We start from the raw sequence: 18,279 nt of genomic DNA, 5'->3' as shown, positions 1-18,279 counted from the left end.
TCTTCCTGCTTTCTTTCTTCAAAGGGAATTTACATTAATTAATTACCTTAATTACATCCAATGATTAACCAGTTAATAATGGAGGTCTAAATTATAAATCTGGGATCTGACTTTAAATGCTTTAAAACATAATGACCAGGAGAAGCTAAGTGGGCAGGAGGTTCTCCCAACAGGCTTGCTTCAACTGGCTATAATAAAAATCAATCCGTGTGTGTGTGTGTGTGTCTGTCTATCTGTCTGTCTATCATCTGCTTGTGTCTATCTATCTATATCTATCTCCTCTATCATCTGTCTATGTCCATCCATATCTATCATCTATCTATCATCTATCTATCTATCTATCTATCTATCTATCTATCTATCTATCTATCTATCTATCTATCTATCTATCTATCATCTATCTATCTATCTATCTATCTATCTATCATCTATCTATCATCTATCTACCTATCTATCTATCATGTCTGACTGTGTCTATCTATCATCTATATCTATTTCCTCTATCATCTGTCTATCTACATCCATCCATCCATTATCTATCAATCAATTTATCTATCTCCCTCTCCATCCATCCATCTATTTAATCATCTCCCTCCTTCCTATCCATTATATAGATAGTGTCTATCTATTTGTATGCCTGTCTATTAATTTTCTATAAATGAGGGTCAAGGGGCCCCCAGTGCCCCCAATTGCCACCCCTCCCTTGAACAGTTAAAGAATTGCCTTACCAATTGCGATGGATCTCAAATAAAGCTTCTCAGCGTTTTCGTACTGATTCATGTCGTAGTTGTAGAGCGAGGCGAGGTGTCCCACCGAAAGAGCGACTTCGTAATCTTCTTGACCAAGCAGCTGCTCCTTGATCTGAATTGCTTTGATGTGCATCTCTTCTGCTTCCTGCAATAGCCAAAATAGTAAGGTACTGACTTAGGAGTCGTCATGGCTATTTTTTTCATCAAACCCAAGTAAGTGTCTCTGCCTGCTTGAGAATACAAGCTAATGTTCTTAAAAATCTAAAACAAAATGCCAAGCTTAAAACTTTTTAGACAAGAGGGTGCATGGGGAATCAACTGAACAAAGAATTTTGAGATGGAGTGAGATAATTTGGAAGAGATGGTGGAGTGGCTGAATTTGAACCGGCTGCATTCTGGCTGGGAACATCTGTGAAACTTTATTCTATTCTTGGGAATGCTGAAAAAGGTGCTTGTTTAAATTAAGCATTGGGATGGAGAGAAGGAAGGAGGTATACTAGACATTCCCATGACGGCTACTATTTCTTCCAATCAAGACTTTTAAAATAGCTTTAACAACTTCTTTACTTTTTTCAATTTTTCAACAACTTTAATAACTTTTTAACAATGTAATGCCGTTTCAGTAATACACCTGCCTTCCTTCTATATATAGTCCTCGACTTACAACCATTCGTTTAGTGACCGTTCGAAGTCACAATGGCACTGAAAAACCGTTTTTCTCTTACAACTGGCATGTCTCAATGAACAACAGAAATGTTGGGCTCAATCGTTGTCATAAGTCGAGGACTACCTTTAATAGAGCACGTTGTTAATGGATGTATTCTAGTATAATATTAACAGGACTGATTTACTTTGGAGCCATAAAAACGTATGTAATTAAAAATATATATACGAAGAATAAAAATGAAGTAAATGTTATTTATTTTCACACTGATTAATTAAAAAAAACAGGCAATGGATGCAGAAAACTTCAGCATCAAACCAATGATCTTCATTATAACCTGTTATTGTAGTGTAAAGAGTAAAGTTTAGTAACTTTGGTGATACAAAAACAACACAATTATTATTACAAATGTTTATACATTTCAAAGAAAATACAAGTAGTCTTCAACTTACGGCCAGCCACTTAGCAACTATTTGAAGTTATGACGGACCCTCCAAAAAGTGCTTATGCCCAGTTTTGAAGTTAACACCACTTCCCCCTCTGACCCGACCCCCCCGGCATATTACTGCATCTGGGGCATTTGGCAACCAGCCTACATCTATGGCTGTTTTGCAGCATCCCAGGTGACTCAATTTATGATGTTTTTGCCTCAAATCAGTCATAAGTTGAAGACTATGTCAGACCTGGAAGCCATCTTTTTACATTGGGCCTTTAGACCTACCACAATTTTTTCTTGTGGAAAAATGGGAGGGGGGATTATATGGAGTATGGATATATATATATATATATATATATATATATATATATATATATATATATATATATATATATATATATATATGTGTGTGTGTGTGTGTGTGTGTGTGTGTGTGTGTGTGTGTTGTATTTGTGCTGATAAAATAAAGGGAGACTAGTATGGATCCATTTCAAGCTGTTTAGCTCTCATCAGCTAGCCATACATATATGTGTGTGTTGTATTTGTGCTGATAAAATAAAGGGAGACTAGTATGGATCCATTTCAAGCTGTTTAGCTCTCATCAGCTAGCCATACCATGAGAGCTAAACAGCTTGAAATGGATCCATACTAGTCTCCCTTTATTTTATCAGCACAAATACAACACAAATATAAAAAGGCAACATTAAAAATAACAATATGGGTTTCTGCCTGGATGGTTTTCTGTGATGAGCCGAAAGGACAGAAAGAGCTAAATATATTTGGTCATACCAGGGGTTGTAACACACACACACACACACACACACACACACACACACATATGTTTTCGTAGATTTTCACGGGTGTAGGTATGCTGGTTTTGTTGTATTCGGGTCTTTTCCCGTGTAAGGTTGAGATTGTCTTTGCAACGTTTCGGCAGGATCACACCTGCCATCTTCAAGCTGTGGGCTTAAAAATATATATATATACACACTGTATATAGTCATATAACATTCCTTTCTCAGAGACTCAAGGACACCTTGCCCTGCACCTGGAGGGGTGTGACTGGGAGGCATCTCCAGTTGGGATGGTGCCTGATTGGACCATGAGATGGACATGTGGGTGCTGGGCAGGGACTTGGGAGTTTCGTTTGGGTGGGGAAAACCTGGGAACTTTCAGATTCGGCTTTTCCCAGATGTGCCAATATGACATCTCTAATAAAACGTTTCAAGGTGTTGATTACCATCTTTAAAGCGCTCCATGGCACAGGACCTAGTTACCTGCGGGATCGCATCCTGCCCCATACATCCCTGCGACCAATTCGCTCTCACAGAGAGGGACTCCTCCGGGTGCCGTCCACTAAGCAGTGCCAGAGGGCGGCGCCCAGGAGTAGGGCCTTCTCTGTGATGGGCCCAGCCCTCTGGAGTGACCTCCCCCCCCGACATTAGGACAACTACTGATCTCCGCTCCTTCCGTAAGAAACTCAAGACCCACCTGTTCCAACTAGCCGGCCTGGTTTAAATAAGAACTATATTCTCGAATCCCCCCTGGCAATTTTAAATGGTAAATTTTGGGTATTTTAATTGTTAATTTTATTGTACTGTTTTAACTTTATGGCTATTTATTTATGAAATTGTAAAAATGTTTTATGTATATACCTCCTCCATACCATATGTTTATGTATTTAATTGTACGTCGCCCCGAGTCCCTTCGTGGAGAGGAAGCGACTTATAAATTGAATAAAATAAATAAATAAATAAATAAATAAATAAATAAATAAATAAATAAATAAATAAATAAAACGGAACTCAAGCCTTGGAGTCTTCTTTCGTTGGGGGTGTTACTTGGAACCCTGACAAACTACTTGTATCCTGATGTGACAAAATGCCCATTTTAGCGACATTCCTGCCCAGCGCCCTGAGAAAGCTGGATTTACCTTAAATTTCCTCATTGACTGATAAAGTCGCCCAAGGTTGCCGTAGTGTTTTGCTGTCTGAACGTTGAACTCCCCAAATGCTTTCTTGGCCAGCTGGAGAGAGGAGAGGTGCAGGTCGTGAGCTTCTTGGAGCAGCCTTTGCTCGGTTTCCTTATTGTGGCAGTCGATTGCAATCTCCTCCAAGATAAGCGCTTTAAAAAGGGGGGGGGGATATAAAAGTGGATTAGCAATAGCCCTTAGACTTATATACCGCTTTAGAGTGCTTTACAGCCCTTTCTAAGCAGTTTACAGTGTCAGCATCTTGCCCCCAACAAACTTGGTCCTCATTTTACCCACCTCGGAAGGATGGAAGACTGAGTCGACCTTGAACCAAACTGCTCAGAATCAAACTGCTGGCAGTGGGCAGAATTTGCCTGCAATAGCACTTAAGACTGCTTCACAGTGCTTTACAGCCCTCTCTAAGCGGTATGCAAAGTCAGCACATTTCCCCCCAACAAACTGGGTTCTCATTTTACCAAACTCGGAAGGACGGAAGGTTGAGTCCACCTTGAGCCGGTCAGAATTGAACTACTGGCAGTCGGCAGAATTAGCCTGCGATACTGCATTCTAACCACTGTGCCGCCACAGATTAATAAAAGGTATTAAAAGATATCTGGAGAGTGAAGAAGACCACGGTCTTCCGGAATCAAGACAAAGAACTTCTTTCAGCTCTTTTATCCTGCCTCAGTTATCAGTCAACATGACAAGGAACCTCAGGCTGAACTGATGTTCAGGTAGACCTATCTCTGCTGTGACTTTTCCAATCGTCTCTCTATCCGTATCAATTAGTCCATCAAGCCCTTTCCACACCAATTATAAGAAATGCCGCTACAGGTAGCCATTGATCTGCGACTACAGCCAGGAACAGAATTTCCGCTGGTAAGCAAGGCAGTTTTTAAGTGAATCACACCCGATTTTAAACCTTTCTTGCCATGGTTGATGCATTGTTAAGTGAACCATGTAGTTGTTAAATGAATCCGTCTCCTCCCTCATTGACTTTGCTTGCTGGAAGTTGGCTGGGATGGTCACAAATAGTGATGACATGACCCCGGGATACCGCAACCGTTGTAAATACATGTTGGTTGCCAAGTGTCCGAATTTTTATCATGTGACCATGGGGGGGTGCTGTGAAAGATGCAAGTCAATCAGCTAGCTTTCATGCCTAAGGTGGGAGTAGAACTCCCAATCTCCTGGTGATTGACCCAAAGTCAGCTAGCTGACTTTCATGTCTAGGGCAGGACTGGAACTCACCATCTCCCGGCGATCACCTTGGTTTTCATGTCTAAGGTGAGATTAGAATTCATGGCCTCTTGGTTTCAAGCCTGGTGCCTTAACCACCATTAGACCAAACTAGCTCTCATTGTCAAGGAAGTTGCAAAGGCTTATCTCACTTATCGTTTCCTTAGAGCGTTGAATTCTCTAAAGCCACCAGTAGCCATTTCTGTTTCCTTCCCATGGCAGCTAAACCCAGCTGGCAGATAATACCTTTAACTCTTTTGGAGGAGGCGAGGAGGAGATGATCTTCTGGGAGAATGTGGGTGATGATGCCAATCGCACGTTCTGCATGGAATCTAAAAGATCAAAGACAAGAGGGAAAACTTGAGCTCCTGGCCCTTATCCTGGAACTTGGCTAGTCCATCTATGTGACTTGGGGAAAAGCCACATGTCAGGGTTCCGATGGATGCCCTAATTAAAGTATCGAGCCAATCTTCAAAAGAAGTCCAGTTATTTATTAGGAGCAACTTGTCGGCACATACCCAGTTGAAGCCAACTCTGATCCCACGTAATTTATGACCCAATTATGACCCTGTTTCCCCCCTCCTCCCAGGGTGTGTCATAAATCACATTCTCCAATGGAGCACTTTCACATTATAGAGATCATGCCCCTCTGGCTGCTGCGGTTAACCTGGGAGACAGCCTTGAGAAAGATATGTGTGGAATGTGCTTCTGTTTGTGGATGCTGCGCTGCGTTGTCAGTTCCCCATCCCACTTGCCTATGGCAACTTGAGAACAGGCCAGGGATGCTTTGCGAGTTGACACAACTTTCCCACTTGAATCAAGGAATATGTCCTGGCGATAGAAAACAACAGTGTGTCAGGTCTGCAAGCCATCTTTTCTTTTGAACTTCAGGACTGCCACACTTCATACTATTCATTTTCTATTGTGGAAAAATGGATGGGGGGATTATATGGAGTTGAGTGATATGTAGCCATAACAACATTCTTTCTAGAAAGCCAAGGTCATTCTTTGTCTCCGCACTTTGCTGGAATCGGATGGGTGGAAACTGCCAACATGACAGTGGAAGATTGGACCATGTGATGGACTTGTAGGTGTGGGGGCAGGATCTTGAACTTTCAACTGGGTGGGAAAACCTGGAAGCTTTCAGATTCGGGTTTTCCCAGATGTGCCAACACGGTTCTCCTAATAAATTGGAACTTTGGGGACCCTTTTGCCTCAGACTGATTCACTTTTGGATGCTATTTGGAACCCTAACACGGTGTGTCTTCTCCTCTCCTATTCCTTTCACTCACTAGGCCAGTGTTTCTCAACCTTGGCCACTTTAAGATGGGTGGACTTCCTAAAGCTGGCTGGGGAATTCTGGGAGTTGAAGTCCACCCAACTTAAAGCAGCCAAAGTTGAGAAACACTGCACTATGCCACTTATGGAATCATCTGTAAAGGCACCCAAAAGCAAACTAGCAACCAATTCAGCACATGAAGCAGAAGTCTTATATGGACATCCTGGGGCATGCCCATCATTGCTTGCACAGCTGCATTCTGGACCAGTTGAAGCTTCCAGATGGTCTTTAAGGGCTGCCCCATGTAGAGCCATTGCAGTAGTCAAGCTGCAATGTGACTGAGGCATGAGTAACTATCTGAAGGACTCCCTGATTTAAGAAAGGGCGCAACTGGTGCACCAGACAGAGTTGTGTAAATCTCTCCCTAACTACTATTGACATTTATTTATTAAATTTCTATGCCACCCATCTCACTGATAAAGCGACTCTGGGCAACTTACAGTATAATAAAACGTTTTTAAGAAGTAAAAAAAAAAAAAGCACTCCAAAGCAATTGAAAGTAGAAGAATTAAATATAAAAGCTAAAAGCCAAGTTGAAAGTTGGGGGTCACAGCAAAAAAGGCTCTTCTCCTGGACCCAGCCAGCCGAAATTCTTAAAAAAAAATGGCTACCAAGTATTTTTATACCTTATTTAGGAAGGGAAAAAAATGTAGGAAAAAGAGAAATTATCTGTCATGCTGGCAAAAGGGTGAAATGAGTTCTGAAATTTACCATCTCAGCAAAACGTACTTTTTTTTTGTAAAAAGTTTTTTATTTTTTCTTTCAAATTCATTCTTATGCATTCTTATAATTATTATTTAATATATGTCAATTCATATCATTTTTCCACCAGTATATTTACATTTTGATATTTTTTTATTTCCCCTCCCCCTATATTAATCATGTGTCGTCTGAGATACTTATTTCATGTTTTGTTCCTTTTTCTTTCTATTTGTATCTTTTTTCAAGCCACTCATAAAATCGCCCCCCATGTCCTGTAATACACTGATTCCCCCTTGTCCTTTATTCTCAATGTCAACCTATTCATTTCTGCACAGTCTAATATCTTCTTTATTACCTCTCCTTCAGATGGGATTTTGTCTGCTTTCCAATTTTGTGCAAATATAATTCTAGCTGCTGTTATTATTTGTACAATCAAATATGAATCTTCTTTACTGTATTTCTCTGGTAGAATACCCAATAAAAAGATCTCTGTCTTAAACTCCACGGGTTTATGTATCATTTTTTCTAACCATGTTTGTATTTTAACCCAATAGCTTTTTGCATCCCTACACATCCAACCCATATGATAATACGTTCCTGGCAATTGGTGACATTTCCAACATTTAGCTGATGGCAACAACTATGAGAAAGGAATTATAATCTGACAATGGCGACAGCCTATAAAGAGAATTTATATAAAATGTTTTATAGATGGCACAGGACACCTGAAAGATTAGCAAAAATGTTTAAGGATAAATCAGCTAAAACATACTTTTCTAACATCAGAATGGATTTGAAATAAATAATAAAATCATTTGAGTCCTAAATGAATACAGTACTCACAGTGCATTATCAAATTTTCCCGAACTGTATTGGTGAACGTAAGAAGAGTATGCTAGATCTTCATGAGCTGTAGCTACATGGATATTTTTGCCGCCAAATACCGACTGTCTGATGTCCAAGGCTGTCTGAAATGATTTGTGCAAAAAAAAAAAAAATCTAAGCCAGTAACTCAATTTGCAGTCAAAAACTATTTTTTTTTACATATCTAAAATCAGATTAGTTGCAAACAGAATATTCTGCCCATTATCCTAGGGTTGGTTACATTCTTCTACAGCATGTTTTAACATCGTTAAAATCCCAAAGGTGCTTTTTCAAGAGGCAATTGGACTTTTTTTTTTTTTTTTGCTTTTCTTTGAAGACGTTTCGCTTCTCATCCAAGAAGCTTCTTCAGCTGCAACAGAACTGAGGACGCTTCCTGGATGACAGGCGAAATGTCTTCAAAAAAAAATAATTCCAGTTGCCCTCTGAAAAAGCACCTTTGGGACAACTATGACCTGGATGAGTGAGAATCTCCAGAGACATAGTAGGGATGCTATCGCCTTAACTAAGCAGATAAGATAAGGAATTCCCAGATAAGGAACTGGGGATGTTTAGCTTAAGAGAAAGAAGGACTAGGGGAGACATGATAGCAGTGTTCCAATATCTCAGGGGTTGCCACAAAGAAGAGGGAGTCAAACTATTTTCCAAGGCACCTGAGGGTAGAACAAGAAGCAATGGGTGGAAACTAATCAAGGAGAGAAGCAGCTTAGAACTGAGGAGAAACTTCCTGACAGTTAGAACAATTAATCAGTGGAACAGAAGTTGCCTCCAGAAGTTGTGAATGCCCCAACACTGGAAGTCTTTAAGAAGATGTTGGATAGCCATTTGTCTGGAACGGTATAGGGTTTCCTGCCTAGGCAGGGGGTTGGACTAGAAGACCTCCAAGGTCCCTTCCAACTCTACTATTGTATTGTATTGTAAGACTGGGGGGGGGGGGGAAGGAAACTTGTTTCACGTTTGGGATAAGGCAGCCTTACTTGGAACATTCCAATGGAACCGGCTAGGGTCCGGTATCACATCAGAGATAATAGTGGAGAGGTGACACTATAATCCCCTTACTCTTTTCTTTTCCATTCTATGGTCCCAAAGGTAGGTAGACTAGTACTACCAACTGCATGATTTATTTTAAAATGCAGGGGTCTTGGTGGTCTCTGAGCTTGGTGGTTTTCTTGCAGATGTTTCATCACCCGATTAGGTAACATCATCAGTCATCGTTTTATATACAGTGCTTACCTGTCAACGTTGGTGAGTGTTTTGGGTGGCTCTTGACTGGGCTCTTGTTTAGTGCCCCTTGTTCGCCTGCACTAGTTGTTCTTTGATTGATGTATTGTTTACTTCTTGATGGCTGATCTAGTGCTAACTTTGGTACTACAGTAATCTCTAGCCTATCCGGGTGTTGCTTGCTGGCAAAGTGGTATTTTGGTCTTTTTTTGTTTTTTGTATTGTTTCCTTTTTGGCTTTTTCGTCGTCTCTTTTGAATGCTATGTAGCTGTTGTTTGTGATTTGTCTGATTGGCCATCAACAGGCACCTAGACATAAACAATATCTACACGTCACTCGAAAGAGACAATGAAAGAGCCAAAAAGGAAACCCCAAAAAACGCAAACCACCTCCTTTATATAAAGGGGAAGGTATATAAAAATCAGAGCAAACCCCACACTCTTCGAGCACTTCCAAGGCTAAGATAGCCCTAGAGCAGTGTTTCTCAAACTTGGCGACTTTAAGTCCTGTGGACTTCAACTCCCAGAATTCCCCAGCCAGCTATGCTGGCTGGGGGATTCTGGGAGTTGAAGTCCACAGGACTTAAAGTCGCCAAGTTTGAGAAACACTGCCCTAGAGGGTTGCGTCAGGGGTTGCCACACAAAGAAGAGGGAGTCAAGCTATTCTCCAAGGCACCTGAAGGCAGGACAAGAAGCAATGGATGGAAACTAATCAAGGAGAGAAGGCAACCTAGAACTGAGGAGAAACTTCCTGACAGTTAGAATGGTTAATCCGTGGAACAGCTTGCCTCCAGAAGTTGTGGGTTCTTTATCACTGAAGGTTTTTAAGAAGAGACTGGACAACCATTTGTCTGAAATGGTTGAGGGTCTCTTGCTTGAGCAGGGGGTTGGACTAGAAGACCTCCAAGGTCCCCCCCGCCCCCAACTCTGCTGTTCTGCTCTGTTCTATTCTCTAAGATGAACGAGCTGCGTTTAAAAGCAAATTAACTGAGGGTGGATCTTTTGGCTATACTGCAAAGAGTAGAGGACTGCATAAAACACAAGACCTTTAGTGCTCGACTTACAACCATTCATTTAGTGACCGTTCAAGGTTACAACAACGCTGAAAAAAGTAATTTACTTTGCACTTATGATCATGGTAACATCCACATGGTCAGGAATCAAAATTCGGATGCTTAGGGACTGGCATGTACAGGGGAAACTCAAAAAATTAGAATATTGTGCAAAAGTTCATTTATTTGAGTAACGCAACTTAAAAGGTGAAACTAATATATGAGATAAGACTCATTACATGCAAAGAAAGATAGTTCAAGCTGTGATTTGTCATAATTGTGATGGTTATGGCTTACAGCTCATGACAACCCCAAATCCACCTTCTCAGAAAATTAGAATATTACATGCAATCCATAAAACAAGGATTGTACATAGAACAATATCGGACCTCTGAAAAGTATAAGCATGCATATGTACTCAGTACTTGGTTTGGACCCCTTTTGCAGCAATTACTGCCTCAATGCGGCGTGGCATGGAAGCTATCAGCCTGTGGCACTGCTGAGGTGTTATGGAAGACCAGGATGCTTCAATAGCGGCCTTCAGTTCTTCTGCATTGTTCAGTCTCATGTCTCTCATCTTTCTCTTGGCAATGCCCCATAGATTCTCTATGGGGTTCAGGTCAGGTGAGTTTGCTGGCCAATCAAGCACAGTAATCCCACGGTCATTGAACCAGATTTTGGTGTTTTTGGCAGTGTGGGCAGCTGGAAAATGAAGTCAACATCCCCATAAAGCTTGTCTGCGGAAGGAAGCATGAAGTGCTCCAAAATCTCCTGGTAGACAGCTGCGTTGACCCTGGTCTTAATGAAGCACAGGGGTCCAAAGTCCTGTTGCTCAGTGGTCCAAAGTCCTCTTTTCTGATGAGAGCAACTTTTGCCAAAAGCACCAAAACCTGGTTCAATGACTGTGGGATTACCCTGCTTGATTGGCCTCTCCATTCTTCCTCCATACTCTGGGTCCTTGGTTTCCAAATGAGATGCAAAAGTTGCTCTCATCAGAAAAGAGGACTTTGGACCACTGTGCTTCATTAAGACCAGGGTCAACGCAGCCGTCTACCAGGAGATTTTTGAGCACTTCATGCTTCCTTCTGCAGACAAGATTTATGGGGATGCTGACTTCCATTTTCCAGCTGCCCACACTGCCAAAAGTACCAAAACCTGGTTCAATGACTGTTGGATTACTGTGCTTGATAGGCCAGCAAACTCGCCTGACTTGAACCCCATAGAGAATCTATGGGGCATTGCCAAGAGACATGATGCGAAGACAGTGCAACTGTCATAAATACAGGTGAAACTGCCAAAAGCACCAAAACCTGGTTTAATGACTGGGAGACATGAGACCGAACAATGCAGAAGAACTGAATACAATACAATACAATACAATACAATACAATACAATAGTAGAGTTGGAAGAGACCTTGGAGGTCTTCTAGTCCAACCCCCTGCCTAGGCAGGAAACCCTATACCGTTCCAGACAAATGGCTATCCAACATCTTCTTAAAGACTTCCAGTGTTGGGGCATTCACAACTTCTGGAGGCAAGCTGTTCCACTGATTAATTGTTCTAACTGTCAGGAAGTTTCTCCTCAGTTCTAAGTTCCTTTCGGGAGAGGGGGCGGTATATAAACGCTAATAATAAATAAATAAATAAGTTGCTTCTCTCCTTGATTAGTTTCCACCCATTGCTTCTTGTTCTGTCCACAGGTGCCTTGGAGAATAGCTTGACTCCCTCTTCTTTGTGGCAACCCCTGAGATATTGGAACACTGCTATCATGTCTCCCCTAGTCCTTCTTTCTCTTAAGCTAGACATACCTAGTTCCTGCAACCGTTCTTCATATGTTTTAGTCTCCAGTCCCCTAATCATCTTTGTTGCTCTTCTCTGCACTCTTTCTAGAGTCTCCACATCTTTTTTACATCGTGGCGACCAGAACTGAATGCAGTATTCCAAGTGTGGCCTTACCAAGGCATTATAAAGTGGTATTAACACTTCACGTGATCTTGATTCTATCCCTCTGTTGATGCAGCCTAGAACTGTGTTGGCTTTTTTGGCAGTTGCTGCACACTGCTGGCTCATATTTAAATGGTTGTCCACTAGAACTCCAAGATCCCTCTCACAGTTACTACTATTGAGCACAATAGAAGGCCGCTATTGAAGCATCCTGGTCTTCCATAACACCTCAGCAGTGCCACAGGCTGATAGCTTCCATGCCACGCCGCACTGAGGCAGTAATTGCTGCAAAAGGGGCCAAAACCAAGTACATATGCATGCTTATACTTTTCAGAGGTCCGATATTGTTCTATGTACAATCCTTGTTTAATTGATTGCATGTAAAATTCTAATTTTCTGAGATGGTGGATTTGAGGTTTTCATTAGCTGTACGCCATAACCATCACAATTATGACAAATCATGGCTTGAACTATCTTGCTTTGCATGTAATGAGTCTTATCTCATATATTAGTTCACCTTTTAAGTTGCATTACTGAAATAAATGAACTTTTGCACGATATTCTAATTTTTCGAGTTTCACCTGTATTTATGACAGTTGCACTGTCTTCGCATCATGTGATTTGCAACCATCCCTGCTGGCCTCCAACAAGCAAAGTAACAGCGGAAGCCAAATTTGCTTAATGACTACATGATTCACTTAACTAATGTTCCGTTTAACAACTGTCCCAAGAAAGATAATAAAATGCGGCAAAACCTCACTTAACAACTGCCTTGCTTAGCAACAGAAATTTTGGGCTCTATTGTGGTTGTATGTCGAGGACTACATGTATATAGTTTTTACTCTATTTTCTTTTTTCCCCCTTTACTCTTCCTCTCTTGCATTGTATTGCCAGCTTCTGTTCTATTTGAGATTAAGTTCAAAATAATTAGGCATGAAGAGACTAAGTGATTTTCTGTTTTGACTTTACTATGGCATGCCTATTCTCTGACCTTATGGAGAAGAACGCATTAAATACGATAACAGTATCATACACTTACTGGCTTGCAATAAATTATGAAACGAAAACCGTACCTGATAAATTGCAACTGACTGGCATATGTTATCTACATTTAGTAAATAAAATCCATAGTCAAGTAGAGTGTCTGAATATTTAGGATGTTTGGCTCCAAAATGCTCCCTGGAAGATTTAAAAAAACAAACAAACACTCCAGTTAAGAACATTACAAAATCTTCTCAAAGAACGTTACAAAATCTTGCCAAAAGGATTGAGCCTGTTGTAGCATTTCAAGGAACCTCTTACGTACCGTGCTAGGTACACTGCGTGTTTTATCAACTGCTCAGCTTTCTTAAATTCACGTTTTACAACGCAAGCCTAAAACAGGAGAAATTAAGAAATTAAGGCTCCGTGGACATTCAAAAAAAGGTTTGTCTTGTCATCCCCCCACAACTTGGACGAGGTCCCAGAACACAACCTGCGCTCTCAACTACAGAATGTGTAGCCAGAGGGCCAATGTTTAGCTACAGGTAGTCCTTGAGTTAGAACGGTTCATTTAGTGACTGCTCAAAAGGGACAGCGGCACTGAAAAATAAATGACTTATGACCACCCTGCACTCTTAGGAACATCCTCCCCATGGTCACGTGATCAAAATTCAGAGGCTTTGGCAACTGACTCATATTTATGACGGTTGCAGTGCCCCCGGGGGTCATGTGATCTCCTTCTGCGATCTTCTGACAAGCCAAGTCAGTGGGGAAGCCAGATTCACCTAACAATTACCGTATTTTTCCGTGTATAAGATGCATTCCCCACCCCCACCCCAAAGTGGGTGGAAATGTCTGTGCGTTATACAGTGAATCTTGACGAAGCCCCGCCCACCCTTCAGCCTCCCAGCAATTTGCCACCTTGTAGCAAACAGCCTGGTCCGCTTCAGCACAGCTTGATTTAGCAGGAGCAGCTGATTGCCGGTTGGATCTGCCTCCTGGAATACCGCCAATCAGCTGTTCCAGGCTGCAGGGATTGCCACCGCCCATCGCTGCCTTTGTGTGCCCCATTTTCAGCCTCCACACACCCCATTTTTGGCCCGTTCCAGGCGGCGGGGATATTTCCCCCCCCTCCTCAAAAGGTAGGTGCATCTTATAGTCCAGAGCATCCTACAGTCCGAAAAATACGGTATATTACTAACTTAACAACTGCAGTGATTCACTTATCCACTGTGGCAAGAAAGGTCGTAAAATGGGGCTAAACTCACTTAACAAATGTGTCACTTAGCAACAGAAACTTGGCTCAATTGTGGTTGTAAGTCAAGGACTAGCTGTATTCTTCCCCCTGCCTTTAGGAATTTTATGAATTTTGCAAATATTTATTTTTCTCTCAAAAAATCTGGTTTTCTTGGGCTCTACCCTCAAGGAAAAATGTGTATGATTTCCTGTCCTCCTCAGCAGCACATAAATAATTGTTCAACTTACCTTTGAGGCTTGTCGCAAAACATCCACAACTACTTTTACAGGCAAACCCACCGAGATCTCCTTCATTGCTTCTATACACCATTTGTAAGCCTACGGGGAACACAACAAAAGTTTGGAAGAGCATTTCTTACTAAGAGTTGTTAGAGATTCTCTGTCAGCAAGGTAAGAGTTGCCCAAAAGTGCTTTTTCAGGAGGCAACTGGACTTTGTTTTTTTTATTTGAAGACGTTTCTCTTCTCATCCCAGATGCTTCTTCAGCTCTGACTGGATGGTGGGGGAGGGAAGGATTTATATTGAGATGAAGAAGCTTCTGGGATGAGAAGAGAAACATCTTCAAAGGGAAAAAAACACAAGAAAGTCCAGTTGTCTCCTGAAGAAACACCTTTGAGACATTTGTTACTACGGCGACACAGATTTCAAAGAAACACACACTGGCCACATCCAACAATTTTACAACTGTCTTCCACCTACGTTCCCTCTAAGGTGCGCGGCTGCGCTAGCGCGCAGGTGGCAAGAAAACACCGCGCAGCAGTTTTCAACTGCCGCGCAGTGATTTCTATTGCCACAGGCTTTGGAAGCTGGGGAGGTCCTTTGCAGGCAGCTAGAACGGGCCGCCTGCAAAGGACTTCCCCAGACTTGCTTTGAGGAGCACGGGGCGACTGAGGCTAGTTGTGAAGCCCCAAAGCCCCCACCGCCACCGGAAGAACTGCTGCCACCACCTCCTCCTCCTCCTCTAACAGGCAGCACTGCCGGATTTGCCGCCCGGCGCTGCGGCTGAGATGAAGCCGGCAAAGCTCCAGCCGGCATCTCCGCGCGTGGCAGCGGCGCCTCCCCTCTGCTCGGAGCACCTGAGCTCAGCGCTGGGTTACCCCTGCCTGCCCCCTCCTCCTCCTCCGCCGTGCTTTTGAAGAGCCATGAGGCTGCGGGAGACAGTAGGAAGGCGGGGAGGGAGCAGGGGGAAAAAAAGCCTCATGGTTCTTCAAAAGCACGGAGGAGGAGGAGCGGGCACGGGTTACCCAGCGCTGAGCTCAGGAGCAAATCTGGTGGTGCTGTTGGAGGAGCAGGAGGTAGCAGCAGTTATTCTGCTGGCAACTCGTCGGCAACTTCAGCAGCAGCCCTGCCCACAATGAAGAAAGCAGAGATGGAGCAGATCCACGCAGATGACGTCGCTGCAACATGACTGGAGGAGGAATTCTGGGAGTTGAAGTCCACAAGTGTTAAAGCTGTCAGGTTTGAAGAGCTCTGCATTTTTTTTCTAGGGGTGGAAGGGTCTTGTAACTTGACAGCTTTAAGACTTCCATGCTTCAAATGCCAGAGTTCCTGAGCCAACAGGACTGGAGGAGAAATTCTGGGAGTTGAAGTCCACAAATCTTAAAGCTGTCAGGTTTGAAGACCCCTGGGGGTTTTTTTCCCTAAAGGGTTAGGGGTGCAAGGGTCTTGTAACTTGACAGCTTTAAGAGTTGCGTGCTTCAAATGCCAGAGTTTCTGAGCCAACATTTTGGTTGCTAAGCAGGAGCGTTGTTAAGTGATACTGATATTATATAACACTTTGAATTAAGCGGGTACCTTGAAGAAACATAACTTTGAGTTTCAAATCATACTGATTTCGTTGTTGTCTTAGGTGACATCTGTGAAAAAAATTCGGGTGCTCAGGCATGAAAATGTGCCGCTCAAACACTATACTTTTCTGCTCACATCGAAAAAAAATTAGAGGGAACATTGTCTTCCACTAATTGGCACCCCTGGGGAAGCTGAACTTCAACCCCCATAATCCCCAATCAGCACAACCAGGGCTGTCTTACTGTCAAGCACAAAAGACAAAAAAGTATACATGGAAGCTACCAGATCTGAACAGAGTAAAGAAAGTCTGAGATTCATCCCAATTGAGGGAGAATCATTCTGAATGCAGAAGCTGTTTTCAGGACTGCACTAATTCTATTTACCCAATTTGCTTTGATTTGTTTTCCACTCATCTTGCCTCAAGGTGGCTCTTTTTTGATGATTTTTGATGGAATTGTGCTCCTCTAGGCAGCACAGAATCATTTGTTTGGGGGTGGGGGGGGGAGGACAGTTTAAACTCGGGAGGGGGGGCTGTTACTGGAAAGAAGTGGAAACTGCAGACTGGAGATTATGGGTTCTAGTTCCACTTTAGGCATGAAAGCTAGTGCGGTGGCGTTGGGCCAATCACCAGGAGATGGTGAGTTCTAGTCCTGCCTTAGGCGTGAAAGTTGGCTGGGTGGCTTTGGATCAATCACCAGGAGACTGTGAATTCTAGTCCCACGTTAGGCAGGATAGCTGGCTGGGTGACTTTGGGCCAGTCACTTTCTCTCAGCCCAACCCACCTCGCAGGATTGTTTTGTGGGGAAATAAAGGTAAAGGTTCCCCTCGCACATATGTGCTAGTCGTTCCCAACTCTAGGGGGCTGTGCTAATCTCCGTTTCAAAGGCGAAGAGCCAGCGCTGCCTGAAGATGTCGCTGTGGTCATGGGACCGGCATGACTGAATGCCGAAAGCGCATGGAATGCTGTTACTGAGATCAGCAAGACGTATTCTTCCTGTTCGCTGTCTCTTTAGGTCCAATTGGACCCCCCAGGGGTAAAAGTATCGGCAGCAGTCTCGGAGCATCGAGACCGCACGTCCGTATCGTCGCGACCTTGTCCTCCTCCCCCCACTTCTTTCATACATGCCCATTTGGCATTACTATGGCCAAGACAAACCTGGTGTTCTTGCAGATCTCAACATTTAAGCCTGTGATGAAGGCCAACTTTACCCAGGTATGGTTGGCACCACAATTTACCCAAGTATGGTTGGCATCACGGGAGAATCTCGCTTCAAAATCATCGGAGTCCTTTTCTATCTGCCTGTTGCTCAGTTAATTCAAGCCAAAGGTCTCACGTGGAGAAAAAGCACCTGCCCGTTTTTCAGACTCACCTCATCGTAATGACTCTTTGCAAAGAGCAGAGCACACAGCTCTCCGTAGAGGGCAGCTTTGTTGGCTTGCTGTCCGTGCTCGGCTAGTTTTTCCATATAAGATTGTGCTAATTTGAAGGTTTCTTCTCCCAAGTGATATTTACAGTTGCCATTCCGGACATGCAGCAACCTACGAAAGAGATTCAGGAACATGTGTTACAAGCCACAACTTGTTGAATGCTTCTCACGCAAGACTAGTTTGACAGTTCATTTAGTGACCATTTGAAGTTGCAACAGCACCGGAAAAAGTGACTTATGATCATTTTTCACTCTTACAATCTTTACAGCAATCAATCTTACAATCTTAACAGACTAATGACATTTGATCATGTGATCAAAATTTGGATGCTTGGTGACTGACTCATGTTTATGACGGTTGCAGTGTCCTGGGGTCATGCGATTACCTTTTGGGACCTCCTGACAAGCAAAGTCAATCGGTAAGTCAGATTCACTTAACAAGCAGGTTCTAATTTCACAAATGCAATGATTCACTTAACAACTGTGGCAAGAAAAGTCATAAAATGGAGCAAAACTCACTTAACAAATTTCTCACTTAGCAACATAAATTTGGGGCTCAATTGTGGTCATAAGTTGAAGACTACCTGTACAGAGTCCTAGACTTACAACAATTGAGCCCAATATTTCT

The 18,279-nt window shown here is 42.7% G+C and overlaps 1 protein-coding gene across 1 annotated transcript in view; it reads right to left on the bottom strand.

Annotated features, from left to right (window-relative positions):
- APPBP2 (amyloid beta precursor protein binding protein 2) overlaps positions 1-18,279 on the bottom strand; it is a 63,147-nt gene that overhangs the window by 8,530 nt on the left and 36,338 nt on the right. The window contains exons 5-12 of the mRNA XM_081945429.1: positions 17,595-17,763; positions 14,666-14,755; positions 13,506-13,573; positions 13,273-13,378; positions 7,945-8,069; positions 5,307-5,392; positions 3,783-3,973; positions 729-894 (exon numbers count right to left, since the gene is read on the bottom strand). Of these exons, the coding sequence (XP_081801555.1) occupies positions 729-894; positions 3,783-3,973; positions 5,307-5,392; positions 7,945-8,069; positions 13,273-13,378; positions 13,506-13,573; positions 14,666-14,755; positions 17,595-17,763 (1,001 nt within the window). The remainder of the gene's footprint in view (positions 1-728; positions 895-3,782; positions 3,974-5,306; positions 5,393-7,944; positions 8,070-13,272; positions 13,379-13,505; positions 13,574-14,665; positions 14,756-17,594; positions 17,764-18,279) is intronic.

The sequence above is a fragment of the Natrix helvetica genome (assembly GCF_964273705.1).
Source record: "Natrix helvetica genome assembly, chromosome: 2".
Classification (NCBI taxonomy): Eukaryota; Metazoa; Chordata; class Lepidosauria; order Squamata; family Natricidae; genus Natrix; species Natrix helvetica.
This window is presented reverse-complemented; position numbering and strand designations above follow the sequence as displayed.